The sequence below is a fragment of the Motacilla alba genome, chromosome 7, assembly GCF_015832195.1.
Source record: "Motacilla alba alba isolate MOTALB_02 chromosome 7, Motacilla_alba_V1.0_pri, whole genome shotgun sequence".
Lineage (NCBI taxonomy): Eukaryota > Metazoa > Chordata > Aves > Passeriformes > Motacillidae > Motacilla > Motacilla alba.
The window spans coordinates 26,034,182-26,051,746 of record NC_052022.1 but is presented as its reverse complement, the minus strand read 5'-3'; the positions used below and the strand labels follow the sequence as shown (position 1 = coordinate 26,051,746).

At 44.1% G+C, this 17,565-nt stretch overlaps 1 protein-coding gene across 3 annotated transcripts in view; it reads left to right on the top strand.

The window, feature by feature from the left end:
* Positions 1-17,565, top strand: part of KLF7 (Kruppel like factor 7) — a 65,785-nt gene that overhangs the window by 23,984 nt on the left and 24,236 nt on the right. For all 3 annotated transcript variants that reach the window (XR_005257556.1, XM_038142399.1, XM_038142398.1), the window contains one exon: positions 6,433-7,045. Coding sequence is in view for 2 of the 3 variants with exons in the window: in XM_038142399.1 (XP_037998327.1) it covers positions 6,433-7,045 (613 nt within the window). In the remaining variant the exon portion in view is untranslated. The remainder of the gene's footprint in view (positions 1-6,432; positions 7,046-17,565) is intronic.

Genomic DNA, 17,565 nt, shown 5'->3' with positions numbered 1-17,565 from the left:
AGAGTCTGATTAAAATCTTTTATAACCCTGGTTACATCATGCCCCAGAGCAACAGGAAAATGAGTCATGTTTATATGAAAGTAGTGATTCTGTCCTTTATATCCACATTTTTACTTTAAAATTATCTTTGCTGAATGCAGTTGAGGCTTCTGATTTCAGGATTTCTAACACTCTGAAGAAGTATAAGAGGAGAAGATCCAGGGACAAAGCCATCTGGGTCATGGTAGGAGAGTTTATTGAGAGTGCTGTTGTGCATGAATAGCAGTGAATGGGCTGGTTTGGCTACATACACTTCCTTAACGGTTCATTCTTTGGGCTGAGACCAAGAGGGAAAATGGGCACAGGCCATTATTGTGTTGAAGAAATTAGCAAACAGAGACTTCAGTCCTGTGTAGGCGAGTCAAGAATTAATAGACTTGTCCATTTCAGACTGGTGGCTGGTGTGACCCATTCAGACCGTGTTAGGGAGGACTGGCCTGATGCCTCAGGCGTATGTTGAAGTTATCACAGGAAAACAAGTCTTTGCATGTCATATGATCTTTCTTTGCTGGCTGTGCCTGGGCCTGCTTTTTGCACTTGGCAAAAGCCTGTTTGTTGAGCATCCAGTTAACTTGATTTCCTTAGTATATACAAGGGATTAGGAACATGCTTACAAATATGTACCGCAAGTTAGCTGTCAATAAGTATCTTATTGTTGTACCTGAAAAGTGGTTTTAGCTCTCTTTTTTTTCAATGAACTATACAACACGTAGGCAAGATGTGCTGACATGTGACTAGTTTTGTCTTAAAACCTTTGCAATAGAAATTATTTGCTATCGCCTGAAACTTTCTTACGTACTTTCATTTCAGGCTGCCGTTTTCCATTTTTCCCAAGTGTATTTTGCAAAACTACTTATTTTAATACTAAAACTATGTTTATTTTATTCTGTCCCCAATGTTAAGCTTCTGACGTGCTGCAGCTTTTTCATGACTAGCAACTGCCCAGTAAAAGTTGCCAAGAGGAAAAGCTGGAGGTTTTGGCAGCTGGGTGGGAACAGATGACAATCTTGGAATAGATGGGCAAGACTATTGGGCTTTGTTGTTGTTGTTCAGGAAGTAATGAAGTCCTTTGGCAGCAGGAAGAAGATCCATTGTTCAAATCTTGTGTTAGGGTTAAGGATAAAAAATAGCATGGCATTTCAGGGGAGGCAGGTAAGTTTTGAATCTTTTATTCCTCTTAACTTCAGGGCTGCCCCACAACATCCAGTTCAATTTCTGCCTGTGGTGTCAGCAATGCAAGTGTCGGTGTCGCTCAGAGCTTTTGCTGTTTTGGTACACAATGAAACACTGATACTGGTGCCCCTGGTGCCACTCTTTGCTCTGAGTGTGAGTGAACAGCGATGGCACTGACCTTACTGTTACTGTTTTGGGTTGTCTTCACTTGGAGACAGTTTCTCCTCCAGTGCAGTCTTGATATTTTCACTGTTTTTTACAGACAAGGCCCCCTTCTTTACATGCCAGTGGAAAGCAGTGGGGTCATGATGGAAGTTGAAATTTGACTTTCACTATTGCATGTCTAACTCTGTTTTGCTTGTGTAAATTACAAAGAGAATCCTTTCAAGTATTGTAAACAGACCTGGTAGATCAGACCTGCTTGTCAGCCACATTAGACATTTTCATTTTCTGTCACAGCCTGATCTAAGTATCCAACTTCCTAATTAGGTTTTGGATAGCTTCCAAGTTCAGTGCTTGATGTCCAATTATATCTGCAGTAAAATGGCACTTAGGAGTAACTAGCACTTCCAGATAGGAACTTCTGATGATCTGCTAGAAAAATTCAGAATCAAGACATTATAAAATACTTCAGCATCAATAAAACAGAGGAAGCCAATGAACATATTGATACAGTGCCTTCCCTGATGTTCTGTCCTCAAATTATTGTAAGTGTTTGGACTTTTTTTTTTTTACCCTTGACAGAACTTTAATGTTGCCATGTTGTCCTATCTTTACCTGTGAAAAGCACCCAGAAGTTTGAGTGCTTTAAAGACTTCACAACATGGGCAGGTGCTTCCCAAGTGACCTGTTATTTTTCAAAAGTGTGTATGTATGGGTGAAATTCCAATACATAACATGGCTGTCAGGCAAGACTAGTTTTTTGCATTTCATTGGAGCAAGTTTAGATTTATACCCTGAGAACTAGGAGTATATTTTGGTTCATCAGGTGGAATTAGGTTTTCCAGAGCCTAGATGCCAAACTTGTGTCCCTGTAAAGGCTCCTGGCCTGTCATTCTCCAAAGGGGAGATACATTGCCTTGAGGCTTGGCACATTGAGGATGGTGGCGATTCCAGCTAGAACCTTCCTTCTGGTTCCTCTCTGGAGGAACCAGATGAAATCAAACATCAGCATCATGAGTGGTGACTCCAGCTCCTTCATGTCTGGATTTTGAATGTTCTGGGTCAACTTTAACCTGGATAGCTGATAGACACCTTAAAATACAGACTCTGAACCAAATCAAGTATTTTTCTCAATTGACAAACGTACTGAGCACTGAATTTTCCTGGACCAGTGCACTGCAAACTCTGAAAGGACTAACAAGAAGTAGGTCCTTAGCAGGCATAGGACAGCTCTACAGTGGCTGTCTTGTACTGTGTGAAGGATCTGGTACTGCACATAGAAGTGTCATGGTGTGCAGTTTACATGTATTCTGCCACTACATGTGCCCCAGAGGACTTGGATGATAGTGTAATATGGGGAGCAAAGAGATGTTTTGAGGGAGGAAACACACAGCATTTCTTGCAGGTGATGGAAATGATCCTCTGCTGGGGAAGTGAGACTTTTTGCAGTTGTATCTGAAACTGAAAAATCAGACGAAGGCCTTGACAGGATTGTCCACATGCCAAACTGTTGTCCTTTTCCGTCTGGCTTACTTCAAGTATGTGGGGTCTCACAAAGTCACATCCTATTATTTGTCAGCCATGAATCATCATTTCTTTTAACTGGTTAAATTGAGGAGCAAGGTGTAAGGAGAATGACCCTCATTAATCAGGGTAGATGGGTTGAATTAGTGGGTCACACTTTTTTATCCCTAGCCAGTGGAACTGGCTTGACAGCCAACAGCAGTCTTATGGCTGTTCTTATTTTGTTCCTGAAGGGAGCCATTTTCTTCTTCCCTTTGCAATTTTTAAAGTCTTTATTGCTGTGCATTGTACAGGCACTGGATAACAAAGTTTAATACCCACCATGTTGCCTGCAGTGTAGCAACTAAAGGGTAGTGGGACTTCCTGGCACGTGTGGCATACTCCATCTGTTACACAAAGCTCCTTCTCTTGCACGAGTGCTGAGGAGAAGCTGGACGTCCAGCAGAACTTTGGTAAGAGCATGACAAGAGCAGCTCACTTCTGTCTGAGATATTCTTGAACTATTTTCCTACCAGGCTGGTAGTGGAAGTGGAGATCATAGGGATTTACCATCATCTGAACTCAGAGGTTCGGGTTTGTGTCTTTGTAGATAGTGGTCCTGCTCCACCCACAAAAAAAATCCAAAACAAAAAAACAACAAAAACCCCAGTAGTTTTTTATGTGTTCAGTGGTAAATAGCTTTGTAGGAATGAAGACCAAAGAACTTTTCTGCCCCTCCTGGTGGTCCCCCAGCCTGGAGTGGGGACCTTGGTGGCCTCAGCCTGACTGGTTTCTCTAGGTCAGTGTTCAAGACAAAGTGGTGGGCTCAGTTGGCCTAAAAATTGTCATGCCAGGGCAAGGAATGCAGAAAGCAGGCTGGTTTCTAAACCCTTCCTCAGCACTCCCTGGGAGATGGGGACCACAAGAAGAGAAGGTCGCATAAGGTACTTGGAATAAGCTGGGAAGTGCATATGGGTAAAGATTCTTTGTTTCTGCCACCAAAAAAAAGGTGCAGCAGCAGGTAGGGCCCTGGCAGGAGGTAAGGGAAGGGCTGTGGCCATAACCTCTCGCCAGGCTTTGTCTGCCATGCAGATTAGGTTCAGGGCTTTTCTGGCTCAGCAGTTGCTAGGCTCTTCCCTGCTATTGACTTGGTGGAGAGGCTGAGGGGGGGTGGGTGGGAGGGACTGCATTACATTGTTTCTTTGAGTTGTTTTTCTCCCCCCTTCTATGGGGAGATGGGCTTGATCCTCTGGTTTTGGATTTCAGAGGCAGAAGGCAAGACATGACCAGCTGGTGTCTTGAAATGGCACAGGTGCAGTGGCTGCGGGAGGGGGGAGCCAGGAATAATTACAGGTTTGTGAAGCATCAGGCTCTGCCTGAAAAGGGCTCATCGAGAAACTGCTCTTTATGGAAAATTAATGGTGAAGCTGGAAAAACTGTCAGGCCCACTATTGTTGTCATGGGGTAGTGATGCCTTAAAGGAGCAGCACCTCCTGCTCGCCTCCCCTCCATGGGCAGCCCAGAGCTGGCATGCAGCTTTCTGATCCCACAGCAATTGAAATTTCATGTCACTGTCATCAGATTTAATGGCCTTGAGTCCTTGTCTCTTCTCCCTGCTGCTGCCCTCCCCCTTTCCATCCCTAATTTGTGATTATGCTTGCTCTTTCCTTTGGAAGCCTTTTATTTATTTGGCCCCTAAACCTGTTTCTGCCCCATTGGATGAAGGCTAAGTGGACCAGAAAGCCCAAATTACATGATGTGAAGAATTCAAAAGCATTGCCTCTCCTGGTGGTGGGGGTTATTACTGAAAGACTATGTGGCATGTTGGAAAGCTTCTCCCAAAACCCATTAGGATTTATCTGGGGAGAGACCAGACTCCCAGCTAAAGCTGTTTCTAATAGTCCCAGAAATGCACCTTATAAAGAAAACAGAAAGGTCGCTAAGGCAAGTGCAATTGACTGTGTGTCCCATGCCCAGGCCTGTGTACAGACAGTCTCATACCTCTGAATATAACATACACGCTAAAGTATAGCATGTCTCACCTGCATATATTCTGTTCTGTTGCGTTTTGTCCATTCTTTACAGCTCAGATCTATAATCAGCTGTTATTTAAAAATGAAACAACAGTGTGGCAGATTTTGTGGTAAACTTGAAAATCATCCCACTACATTGTCTCTGCAACCAACATTGCTATTTTGTGGAAACTTTGAAAATAATAATCTCAAATTACCTGCCAGTTCCTAGAGAGCCATCAGTGGGGCCTCCTTACATTCCTGTTGAGGGACCTTTGTACTCAGAAGGCAGAAGTCTCTGACTATCCTCTGGTCATGTGAAGCTTTTATTTCTTGATCAGATGCTGGACTCTCCAGATTGAGATGTAGTTGGGTCATGAGCTCCCATAGATTAAATATTTTTTACTAAAACCCCTTTCTTAATATTGGTAGAAGTGTTCTCTGAGGAGTAATCTTTAGAGGTTTCTAAAATGTATTAGTTACAATGTCTCTTTCTCAAAGCCATATGAAATCACAGTGGTGGTATTAAACCAGCTATGCTTTCAAGCTGCAAGAAATGAAGAACAGTGCTAATAAACTCCATTAAAAGCTCCTGAAACTACAGCAAATGGTTCTCTATAAACAATAAAAGTTTTTAATGTTGGCTGTGGAGGACACTGGGGCAGTGCTTTGGTGGCTGAAGGCTTTATTGGGGCAAGCTCAGGACACTTCATAATAAGGCACATTCACGTAGGAGGTTTATCCCATCCTTGTGCTGATGATCACTGCTGTGAAGGTGCAGGAGCACATTTTTATGTGACAGCCTCTTTGACTGAAACTTCACCTACTTTTTAATAAAGGGGTGAGTGTGTGTTTGTGTGCAAGTCTGGCGTCCTGTACACAGGAAGCTCCATTTGACCAGGTGTGCTAAAACTCCCACTAAAACTGACAGTAGATAGTTGTTTTTTTTTCTGTCACCTTTCTTTCTCTCAGGCCCTTTAAACAAGCTGTGGTCTCACTGGAAGCTTTCCTACCTCCCATCTTAAAATGTCACACTTCAGAATTGTGTTGTTTAAGGAAGATTAGGCCCCAGCCAACTACACTGAGTTAAATTTGGAGAGAAAGTTAATGTTTGTGAAGGAAGAGGAAGCAGTTATTTTGAGAGGTGACTTTTTTGTTTGTACGTGCCAAATGATGAGTCTATTAGGATAATTTCATATGGAAGTGACAGATTATACTTTAAGCTGGGAAGTCCCTGGTGCCCATGGAACTTATGTACATACTTTAATGAAAATGTAGTGGATACTTTCTGGTTGTTGTATCTTCACTTCTAGTATAATACCTGCTACCATATGTGGGTATTCCCAGGCTATCTCTGAGCAGCCTCAAACAAGTGCCAAATCTTCACATCTCCCAGTGTGTGACTGTCTCACCAGAAGATGTTGGTGTTGATGAGTGCTGTCTTGGAATGTCTCTGGACCATGTTCTGCCCTCGGTGGCAGCTATGCTGTCATCTCTCTCTAACAGCAATTTCTCTCCCCCCGTCTCCCTTTCCCTTCTGCAGACATGCCTGGAGTTGGAGCGATACCTTCAGACTGAACCACGGAAGATCTCTGAGACCTTTGGTGAGGATTTGGACTGCTTCCTTCATGCCTCCTCAGCCCCAGATGCGGAGGACAATATACGACGGCTGGACCCCATCCTTTTACCGGTGGAGACGAGTACATGTGACAAAAGCGCCAACATGGACATTATCCTCTCCCATGACAAACTGCTGTCTGAGACGTGCCTCAGCTCGCAGTCCACCAGCTCTTCCACAGAAGGCTACACAGCCGTCAACCAGGCGCAGCTCAATGCAGTAACCTCATTAACCCCCCCTTCCTCTCCGGAGCTCAGCCGCCACCTCGTAAAAACCCCACAGACTCTCTCAGCGGTGGATGGCACAGTGACGTTGAAACTGGTAGCCAAGAAAACTTCACTCAGCTCTGTGAAAGTGGGTGTAGCAACAGCGACTGCGGGGACAATAAAAAGTGGGCAAAGTGACAGTGAGCAAGGAGGTACAGGGACAGAAGCATCCCCAGAAAACAAGAAGAGGGTTCATCGCTGTCAATTTAATGGGTGCCGGAAAGTTTATACAAAGAGCTCCCACTTAAAGGCTCACCAGAGGACTCATACAGGTACTTATGTAGGGTGCTTCTCTCATCTTGTCCTGCCACCTACCCGTAACCATCTCTTTTTATTCTCATTTAGAAAAGAAAAAAAAAAATCTCTTCTGAAAGTCCAAGCTTCTGTCTATGAAACAGAACAGTGGAAAATATGGTAGTCCAGCAAATGTACCATTGTTCAATAGAACAGAGGAGTTCACCATCTACCATTAAGCTGTTGGGGTTTCACATGTCTTATGGGGCTTGATGTAATTTTAGGATACCTAAGGGATGTAGATTCATGTTAAAACTATATGCATGTCACTTTGGGCACTCACTTCCCCAAGACAACTTTAAAAATGTAAAGTTTAATCAAGTGTTATTTTCTTCAAATAGAAAATAGCCTGGGTAGGTTTTTGGTGCCTTTTGTATTGGAGAAAGAGAAATGTGCTTCAGATCTTAAATATGTGGTTTAGGAATAATCTGTGCATGAGGCTGCGTGTGTATATGCAGACGTGTAGGCATGCAGAGGCACATACCCTTCAGATACTCATGATCTTGGGCTTCTCCAGTGCTAAAATATAGTGAGAACAAATAAAAGAATGACATGGAGTTTGAATGAAATAATGTGGGTAGAGAGGGAATAGGATGTATGGATAGATGTGAGGCTGTTATTTTGGGTAATATTTACAAACATTATATATCTATATCTATATATCTGTGTGTAAGCTGGTTGAAGCATACCAAATTGGCTTAGGCTGGCTGTTCAGGTTCCCTCCTGTCATTTCTTCATAGTCCCCAGCAGCTCTTCAGCTGGTATTCATTGGCATTAATAGCTATGCAGTTCACACACGTTGCTGCTTTGTTCTAAGCTTCACACGTGATGAGAGATGATAAATTCCCATTAGCACTGTCTTATCATGTGATTATTCTTGTTTCCAGAGGGATTGCTATAATCAGTTTTCTCAATTTTACTGTGAAATGTGTGGTCTCTTACAATAACTGCACATTTAGTTCACGATCTTATCATGCAGGCAGATTCCTAGAAGCAAGGTTGTTCTTGCAAGGTAGAAAATAACACGTTGGACCAACACAGTAAATCAGATAAATATGTGGGTTGTTAAGAGAGCTGCATCCATCACATACTAGGCAGCACTGTAAAAGTTACATGGTCTGAAGTATAAATCATATTAAGACATAAAAGGCATTGATCTTTTTATATGGGCTTTCTAGTGCTTTTACTGAGCATAGCTGCCTTGCCAGGAGTGACCTCACCTGTGATTCAGTGATTTGAAATCCAGTGAAAGTAGTACAATAATTTTAAAATCAGCATCAACATGGTCAGAATGTTGGTTCCTTGTAGCACTGATGCTGCTGTGAGGGCTTCTCCCTGCTGGGGCTGGCCAGTGGGACATTCCAGCCAGGGCCTTCCAGCAGATGATGGAGCTTCCATGAAAGCACAAATGAAGAGTGTGAGAGCTGTTGACCCAGTAATCTTGTCTGTTCAGATATGACCCCCGTGTTTGTTCTCAAGCTGGAAGTGATGGGTCTTACCCGGTTTTCCTGAGGTTAGTCAGGGATATGATAGTGTGGAAAGGGTGAACTTGTGAAGTTTTCCTGGTGTTGTCATGCAAATGGGGATATGGACAAGGAATCATGAGGAGCACTTACAAAAACTTCTAATCTCTCAGCACCTTTACCCTTTGGTGTCAAAATCTTGTAAGAGTTTGCATGCTTTTGAACCCCGCCTTAGGCCTGGTTGAATTTTCTGAGGCCAAAACCTTTCCCCACTAACATTACCATATGAAATCTTACATTTTACAATTAATTCACTATGAGAGACGTTTCTCACTGGCCCTGTGATCTTTCTGTTGAATAGCCTTGGATTGTACATGGTGCCATGACGTGCTGAGCCTGCCCGTCCACAGCAGTGCTTGATGTGGTGAGAAAGGCACGCCTGCCTTCACTGGCAGATAGGGAAGAACTTTATCAGATGATGAGACTGCAGCTGCCTGGGTGCAGAGCCCAGACCTCCCATTCCCAGCACTTCACCTGGTGGGATCAACTACTCCTCTGATCTTGCCAGTTAAACCATCAGTGGTTTAAACAGCCCCAAATTATGGGAGTGTTTCTGTTTCCATTCACCATGTCCTGAGCAGATAGCTTAGGTTAGAAAAGCAGGAAGGCAAAAAACAAGAGGGAATTCCAGCTTGGAATGATGATCTCTCCTGTGTTAACAGCTGTAAAACCACCCTGCCCCTTCCCATGTCCTAGCTGTGCACAGCTTTGTATAAAGCGTGATGAAAGACATGCAGCCTTGTTGTTAAAACACATCTTTGATGCAGAACCTGGGAGCAGGAAACCTGTCTCTCATTTTGTCTGTGGAAAGCAGGTGTCTAAATACCTATGAACATTTACATCCTGCGAGCAACCTGAGTAAATCAGGAAGCAGTGGCTTACCTAAACAGCTTATTTGAGTCTGGAGCACAAAGTCATTCAGACTACTTCATTCTGCTTGCATGCTCTGTTCCCTAAAAACACACTGACCGCTGGATGCCTTAAATGAGAGCTGGTACAATCAAGACATCTAATGTGTTCACACTCACCTCCTCAGTAGGGTTCCCCACAGGCAGCTCCTGCCTCTGGTAAAAACGTGGGACAGAGAGGAGTAGCTATGGATATTTAGGACTGAATTATAAATGTCAGGGCTGTGTCCTTTCCCATGCAGCCTTCAGGGCATGGGACAAGGAGCCCTTTTTTCCATGGGTGCTTTGTTTTTTTCATGCCTGAACTGAGTGTGCTGTGGGTTGCATATGCACCCAGCAGTGCCAATGGCTAGTAGCCACTTGGCTTAGTCAGTGGCTGAGCCAGAGGGTCTGAAATGATTGCAAGATATTTTCCTTTGGCTGGTGGCTGGTTAGTGTGTCATGCGAGAGCAGCCTGCCAGTGTGGGCTCCGTAGCACGGGTGTGAGCACCCGGCACACAAAGAGCTCCCAGTGCGGGGTTCACGGGCAGAGAGGCAGATGCGGGCTGGTCACTCAGCTTGCACGTGCAAAGTCCACTTGCTGGATCAAAGGGATTTACTGCAGTGCATGAAAACAAGAAGCCATGGGCTGGGGAGCGGGTGGGGGGGGAAGGCAGCGGAAGGAGGCTGCATTCCTTTCATTCATATGTAAGGCTGACCAGACAGACGCTGGCTGCTGTTCCTTGCTGCGTGATGAGCCAGGCTGGGCTGCAGGCAGTGCAGGCTGATAGCAGCTTGCTAGATTGGGAACAGTCCTCTCTTGGGGTTTTACTTTGCTGGGAAGCCCAGGGACCATCAAACCCCACATTTCATATTTCACTTGGTGCATCTTCTACGTTACTGTCCCACATCTCATCTGCAAGAGAATCAGGACAGCGCTATAAGGCCCATCAGTGGTTGAACTGGTTATAAAACCACCTTCTGGATGACCTTTGAAGAGGGAAAAACAATCATCTGTGTGGGAGAGAATTTAATCTGGAAGGGAAAGGGAAAAACATTGTCTGTATGGAAAGGGAAATGAAAATATTTGACTGAACTCAAAGCAAGCTAGGGCATCTAAAGTTAAGGGTGTGTAAAGGAGCTAAGAGCAGTGGTGGGACTGACTGTCAGAGTGCAGCAAAGAAGCCCCTTGGGGAAGAAATAGCAGCTGGGCCTGTGAACAGGAGGAAAAGGTGAGCTAGTGATTTGGGAAAACCACACTGCCAGTGGTGAGGGTGCAGTAAAAACATCTAAAGAAGGAGCAACCAGGACTGGCACGGTAATTCAACCCTAGCACATTCTCTCACAGTTATTCGTGGAGCAGACATCAGTGCAAACAATGGCATTTTCTCTCTTTTGAGAGAGGAAAAATTTCATCCTGCCTTCACACATGCATGGAGATGAATTGTCAATGTAATGGAGAGTGGAAAGGAAAGGAATTCCAATGAGCCAAACCCCATGTATAATCATCAGTACTTCCTAAATTAGAAAACAGGATATTGCTGTAGAGTGTCTGAATGCAAATAAGTCTAAGGGTGAGCTGGCCTGTGACCTATGGAAAGATTAGTCATGGGATGTGACTGTCTCCCAGATCAGAGACTGCTGGAGATTTCTATCTGCTGACAAAACCATTCATATCAGCCTTCCTTGCCGTAATTTGCAGGGAAAGGTATAAGATTGCGTGGATACTTTCTGACCGGGGATGATGCAGCACATAAAAACTGCCCAGGAAATTCTTAAGATTGGGACAGTGATAAAAAAAATTACCCTTGTAGGGTTCTGCTAGGATTTGCATTTTACAAGTATCAGAAGGTTTGCTTTTTTTTTTAATTTTTTTTCCCTTTATCCATCCAAAACCAGGATTGGAGACAACTGAAGCTCAAGCCTGAGAAACAACAGTTGGGCACCTCACATCTGTATTTAGGTTTCTAAGGGCTAAACAAGTGGGAAGTACCCATGTAAATAGATGTTACTATTCTACATGTGATCTTAAGATAGCACTTCTTCAAGTGGGGTTTGTTTCACATTGTCAGGACATCTTATTTTAAATTATACAGTTCTTTGATCCAAAATGCTGGGTGAGAGTAACTAAAACAAACAAATCCACCCTGCAGGAAAACAAAGTACTACGTTTGCAAGAAAAAGATGAGACATGAGATTAGAAAGAGCATTTACCAACAGAAGGTTTTTGAGATGGTGTATCAAATAATAGAGAAGAACTTTCACCAAGTGTTGGAGATGAAAGAGAAAATATGTGGAATCTGAAAATTATTGGAAGGGACAAAGTTGAGGAGAGTAGGCTGGATGATAGGAAAAGAGGATTAATACAAAGTAGAGGAATAACAGAAAAAATAAAGATCTGTGTCAGTGATAGCACATGAATTGTGCTGCATTGCTGTATTGTTTTAGGGTGGTAGCATCTGTGAACACAAAGCCAGTGAAGAGAAGGAAAAAGCAAGTAGCCAAGCACAGCACCAATTCTGCAGGATTCAAGACTGAATAATGACTTAGGGAAAAGCATTTGGGAGAACAGTATTGGTGACATAGGAGAAATTAAAGCCAAAGCCCAAGATGTTTTGTTGTACACAGACCCATGGCTTTGTGGTGAGTCTCCAGCTCTGTGTGCAGGACTGAAACCTGCCAAGGGGACATGGAGGGACATGGAGGATCCCGAAGGTCCAATGGCAGCAGCTGAAGCAACAGATGAACACACTGCTGGAAGTGAGAGCCAGGGAATTGGAGGAAGGGTATGTGAAAGACCTTCATTCAGGGCTGCATTTCTTGGGGAGTACAGTTGCTTAGCCAATTTGGAAAGATGTGGTTTTGTTGTGATGTTGGACTTTTAAAAAGGTTTTTTTTTTTGTGTAAAAACATAATAAGTCTTTATCAAAGCTGATTTAAAATAAGCCCAGCTTGATCCTGAACTCCCTATAACTTTCTGATCTTGATGCCTTTTAGCCATTTGGCAAGTTTGGAGGGGAGTGTTGTGATTTTGTTGTGGAGAGTCAGAGCCTCACTTCATTATTACAGCAAGAGCTTAGACTTAGGAAATTATCTTTGAGAACCACCCAGGCAGCAGGAGGATGGCTCCTGCCAAAAGCAGCCCTTGCCATTTAAAACACCAGTGGTGTTCATCCATAGCTTAGTTGTCAATACCTGATTTCTCAGTCCTGTGTTTCTGCTCCATCATTTGCCAAATCAATAGCATGGGACAGTCTTAGTGTTTGGGTTTAAAAGGTAAATAGGTGTTATTTGTTTGTTTGTTTGCCATGTGAGAAGACTTCTGGCACAAGGTAGACCTAGAAATTGGTATTTTCTGTCTGTTCAGTAGCTGCAGGAGGGCAAGTGCAGGTGCCTAGAAGTGTTATGGCAGTCTACCTTGGTAAGGCACAGGGAGCCTTCTTGAATTTGTAATTTGGTGTTTTCTTTATACCCATCCACCCACTCCTGAGCCCCTGTGACACCCAGCCAATGGGCAAATGATAGAGATCACAAAAAGAGACTCAAAGAAAAACCCACCAATTTGACTTCTGCTAATTTCCCTTTGTGTTGCTGCTGTCCCACACTGGATAGAATTGGCAAGTTAACAACGAGAAGCTATGATTTTCTTGTCCATTTGTCCAAAAGCACTGTCATTTCTAAAGTATTTGAGGTCACGCCAGGGATGAATTGGAGATGTGTCCTCAGAAATGCTGCTTTATGCTGAGGTGGACATGACTGGGAGACCTGAAGTGGTCTGGGCAGGAAAAGCCAAGTGTGCTACCTCTCATCTTAAAAGCAGGTGCTGGGTTAGAGGCTTTTCCTAAGCGCAGTGTGGGTGTTTGAGTCTGGGTCATATCTGGGCAGACAGTAGCAGCAGCCTGGACGGACCTCTCCTAATCCAGAGCCTGTCTTTCCTGTCTTTTCCATGTGGACGCAGTCCCACATACCAGCTGCAGCAGCTTGAAAGCAGGAGCAGATGAACTACAAGGCTTCATGGAAGCTGACCTAGGCACAGCAGAGGTGTCCATGTTTTTGCCAAGGGTGGTGGGGTCGCAAATAAAACCATGGGCACAATGGCATAAGCAGTGCCCACCTCATAGCAAAAACCAGCTGCAGGTAGGGAGACCAGCCTGATAGGGATAGGGAATATGGGATACCCATTCAGTCCCATTCATACCTCTGCGCTGCCAGTTGGTCTAGCCAGTCCCACAGAACATTTGACAGGAACAAGGCATTAATATTCCTTGGCTACAAGACATAGTTCATATTATTAGTTAATTAATTATTATTCAATCTTCTTTTGGTTAAATTATTTGTTCCTTTTGCACAGTCATCTTCTTTTGAGTTCTTCAATCAGTGCACCGTGAGTCGATGGTCATAATCTTCCTCTGCCAAAATTACCCTTTCCCTAATTTGATGAGTTGGCATTGGTTTTTTCCTTGTAACCTGGTCTTATCTTGTATTGTCAATTGTCTTTGGTTCCTTGATTTAGAAGAGCTCTTTCAAGTGGAGGTGGTAGAAAAGCCTCGTGGCCCTGCGTGGCAGGCTGGTTTTGGCCTGCACCCTGTAGAACAATTTGGACCACCTCAAGATGCTCTTTTCCCAGCAGTAGGTCCATACTGAAGATGAGGACATCCATCACCTTCCCTGTCCCTGAGGTTTCTTCACATTTCTCCAGATGTAGAAGGCAATACAAGCCATGCTGAGCAGCCCCACAGGTTGCCAGGCTGTACAGAGCAACCAGCTCATGTCAAGGGGCAAGGTGGTTCCAAAACTGGCACAAAGGATAGGGCAGGCTGGAGGCTGCACTCTCTGGGATAATGGGCGATTGCTTCAGTCACTCAGGGGCAATGTCCAGCCTCTCCCTGACCTGGTCCTGGCATTTGCAGAGGCCAGTGGTGCTGGTCCATTCAGCAGTCATGCTCTTGGCAACAACAGGCGGTTTCTTTGGACCCTCGGGAATGATGCTCATCCTGAACCTCACCCAGTCTTTGGGATTGCAAGGGTCTAGGCTGCTGGTCCGTTCTTTGACCGTACACGTGGTGGCAATGAATGACAGAGACAGCCTGTGGAGCAGCATGGTCAGGAAGACCACCAGGATGAGCCTCATTCTGGTCCTTTGCAAGGATGACATCTTGACACGTGAGCTGCTTTGGCGTGCCATGTTGGTCGGAGTTCAGGCTGTGATGTTCCGGCCTGCCCAGCCTCTATGTGCTTGCACGTGTTGGCAATGTGACATCATGGGCTGCTGTCACACAGGGCTCCGTGATGTCACAACGTGTTTTCTGCCTGGCTGGCAGGCAATGAAAGCCAAAATGGAGTTGGGAAGCACCTGGGTAGATGGACTTTGAAGCCTGTCCCACTGCTATGACTGCTGGCAGGCACTGAGCCCAGCAGGGGAGTGGCACTGTGTCCCACAGGATTTGCACTGTGAGCTGTGCTCATACTCCATCCAAGCTGCATTCAGTGCTGTGCCCCAGCTGGGCAGCCATGATATGTTTCCACACAAAATCTTCTTGAGGGCAAAGTGTCAACCCATGTTAAGAAAAAAGCCAAAATTTCATGCATTTTGACAAAAAAATCTTAAGCTCTTTTGAGCAGGGTCTTGGACAGACTGACCTGTAAGAGGAATAATAGATCATTCTCAACATACCATTACCTTTCACATGTGTTTAATCACCTTTTGCCACCACAATGTCAATTGGATACAGTCTACCATATAAAATTTCAAAGGGGCTTACTCCCTTCATAACACATGTAGTGATTCAGATTCTCACTAAAGCAATAGGTAACACATCTACACTCACCTTTGTGGCTTTGCCACCCAGCACCCCTTTCTGCACAGAACTGTAAATAAGTACCTCAACTCTGTGTGGATCAACTTCTTGCACAGTGGGTGAAGCCACCTGTTTCAGGACAATGACTGCAGAACCAAAATCTTTCCACTGCTCAGCTTTAGACACAATAAGAAGGCTTAATAAGAATCAAAGTCTTTAAAACACTGCAGGCCAGTTTGCAATCCCAGAAGTCCCCATTTGCAGATAAGCACACCAATGTTGTGTTAGGTAGATTTGTTCCTGAAGATGTCTGGCTTTCAAGACTCAGAACTGAAAATTGTGGCTGCAAAAACTGAATGCTGAAAAAACATTTGCAAGCATGCTAGCTAAGCTAATGATGATAAACATGAGTTTCAAGATTAAAGCTGATGCCCAGCTGAGTTCTGAAAGAAAGGTGTACTCAACTGTATGGCCGTGCACATTCAGAGGCTTAGTGGGGATTTATTCCTTCCTCCTGTACATCTGGACTCTCACCACACACAGAGAAGTCTTAATAGCTTAGTTAATATAAACTTCCATTTGTACATCTTGTTGGGTCACCTGTAAAGTTTGCAAAGCCTTTCCTTCTTCAGAGCGAAATTTTCCACATTTGGGTTTTTGCCAGTGCGGTTGTTGTTTGTTATTTTAGAAATCGGAGCATGCGTGCTGGAGAGAGACAGGGAGAAAAGAACTGTGCACAGTGTAACAAGTTTAGCTAAAAACTTGGCCCATGTAGTTGAAAATAATAGAAGACTTCTATCTGTGAATATCTGGGTAAAAATTAACTTGAATTGATTAATCTATGATCCGTTGTAAACTGACTTCCATATGAGTGATATTTTATCGTTAATTCTTTGTGAGACCAGTTGAAAAGGTGATTTTTTCCCTGGGCTTTATTTGGCTTTGAATGTGTGTTAGTAAACATGTTTCATACAGAAAACCTCTTTATTTTTTTATTTTTCTCCCTGAAGACACAGTGTCACCCAGCAGTGGAATGTTGTAATACATTTGTGTTCTCCTTTGGTTACTTACACTCATCTGGCAGCATGATACTCACTGCCTTGTGCTCTTGAGATTAGTCTGCTTGGTTCACCAAGGGCTGCCCAGCTGCACTGCCAAGGCCCTTCTACTGAGCCCTGCTCAGTGTGGAGCAGCTGGGTGCCCCCTTCGAGCTGTGCCCAAGGACAGAGAAAGCACCAGAAAGGGAGGCAGCTCCTTCAGCCCGTGCCTGCAAGCATGTAGGTAGCTCTGCTTTGGCACCAGGGCTGCCTTTAGTTAGAGAACTTGCCAGTGTATTCTTTAAACCCAAGCACATTATTTCCCATTTGCATCCATCCCCAAATCAGATTCAGTATCTGAGTGATTCAGATCCTGGATCTTTTTCCATTTTTGCTGTTGACAAAGGTGGGAAATCAGAAGGAATGTATGTTCTTTTCCCTTTGTGTTTTATTCCTGTGCTGTCTCTGCCAGTCTGCATCATTTTTTTTGGTCATCTTTTCTCCGATTTTCTAGTGACTAAAAGGAGAAGATGGTGAATGCTGAAAAACATCGGCACTGCAAAAGTTTGAACAAGCAAACTTCACATTCATTAGCAAAAATATGGAGCAAAACCATAAAAAATGTTAGCATCTGGAAAAGGGGAGTCTCTTCCTCCTAATTTTTTTTGGTCATTTCTCAACACAGTCCATGATACATGCATCTCATATTTTTCCTGGTCTGTTTGCCTTTACCTATAGTCTGGAATTTCTCAGAAACTCTTGACCTAAACTACATTTCCAAGGAACACATCTTTGATACACTGCTCTGGTTTATGTAAATATGCACCATGTCCCTAAAAGGCTATCTCATTGTCCATCCTCTAAGATACCTTACAAAAGGCAAAGGGAAGAGAACATGTTTCAGAATGCTGGGAAAATCTGATCCAGTGAGCTGCTGAATTTTTTTCCTTTTTCATCTGTTCCTTTTGCTGCTGCTACCTTGCTTTGCATCTTTGAGCTTGCAGAGCTCCGCAGAATCTGAAACTAGAAGCCCTTATTAGAGGACATTTTTAAAAATTTCTTGCTGCTCCTCTGGGGACCGAAGTAATGGCAGCTTGAAGCAGCAGAGAATGTGTAATTAGGGCAAACAGCGATGCCTCGCGTGATCGGGAGAAACAGGAGGAGAGGAGGGGAAGCGCAACAGCGCGGCGTGCACAGGCTGTTACTAGGAGACCCCGGCGCGAAATGCATGAGGTGCGGGGCGCTAATGGGCC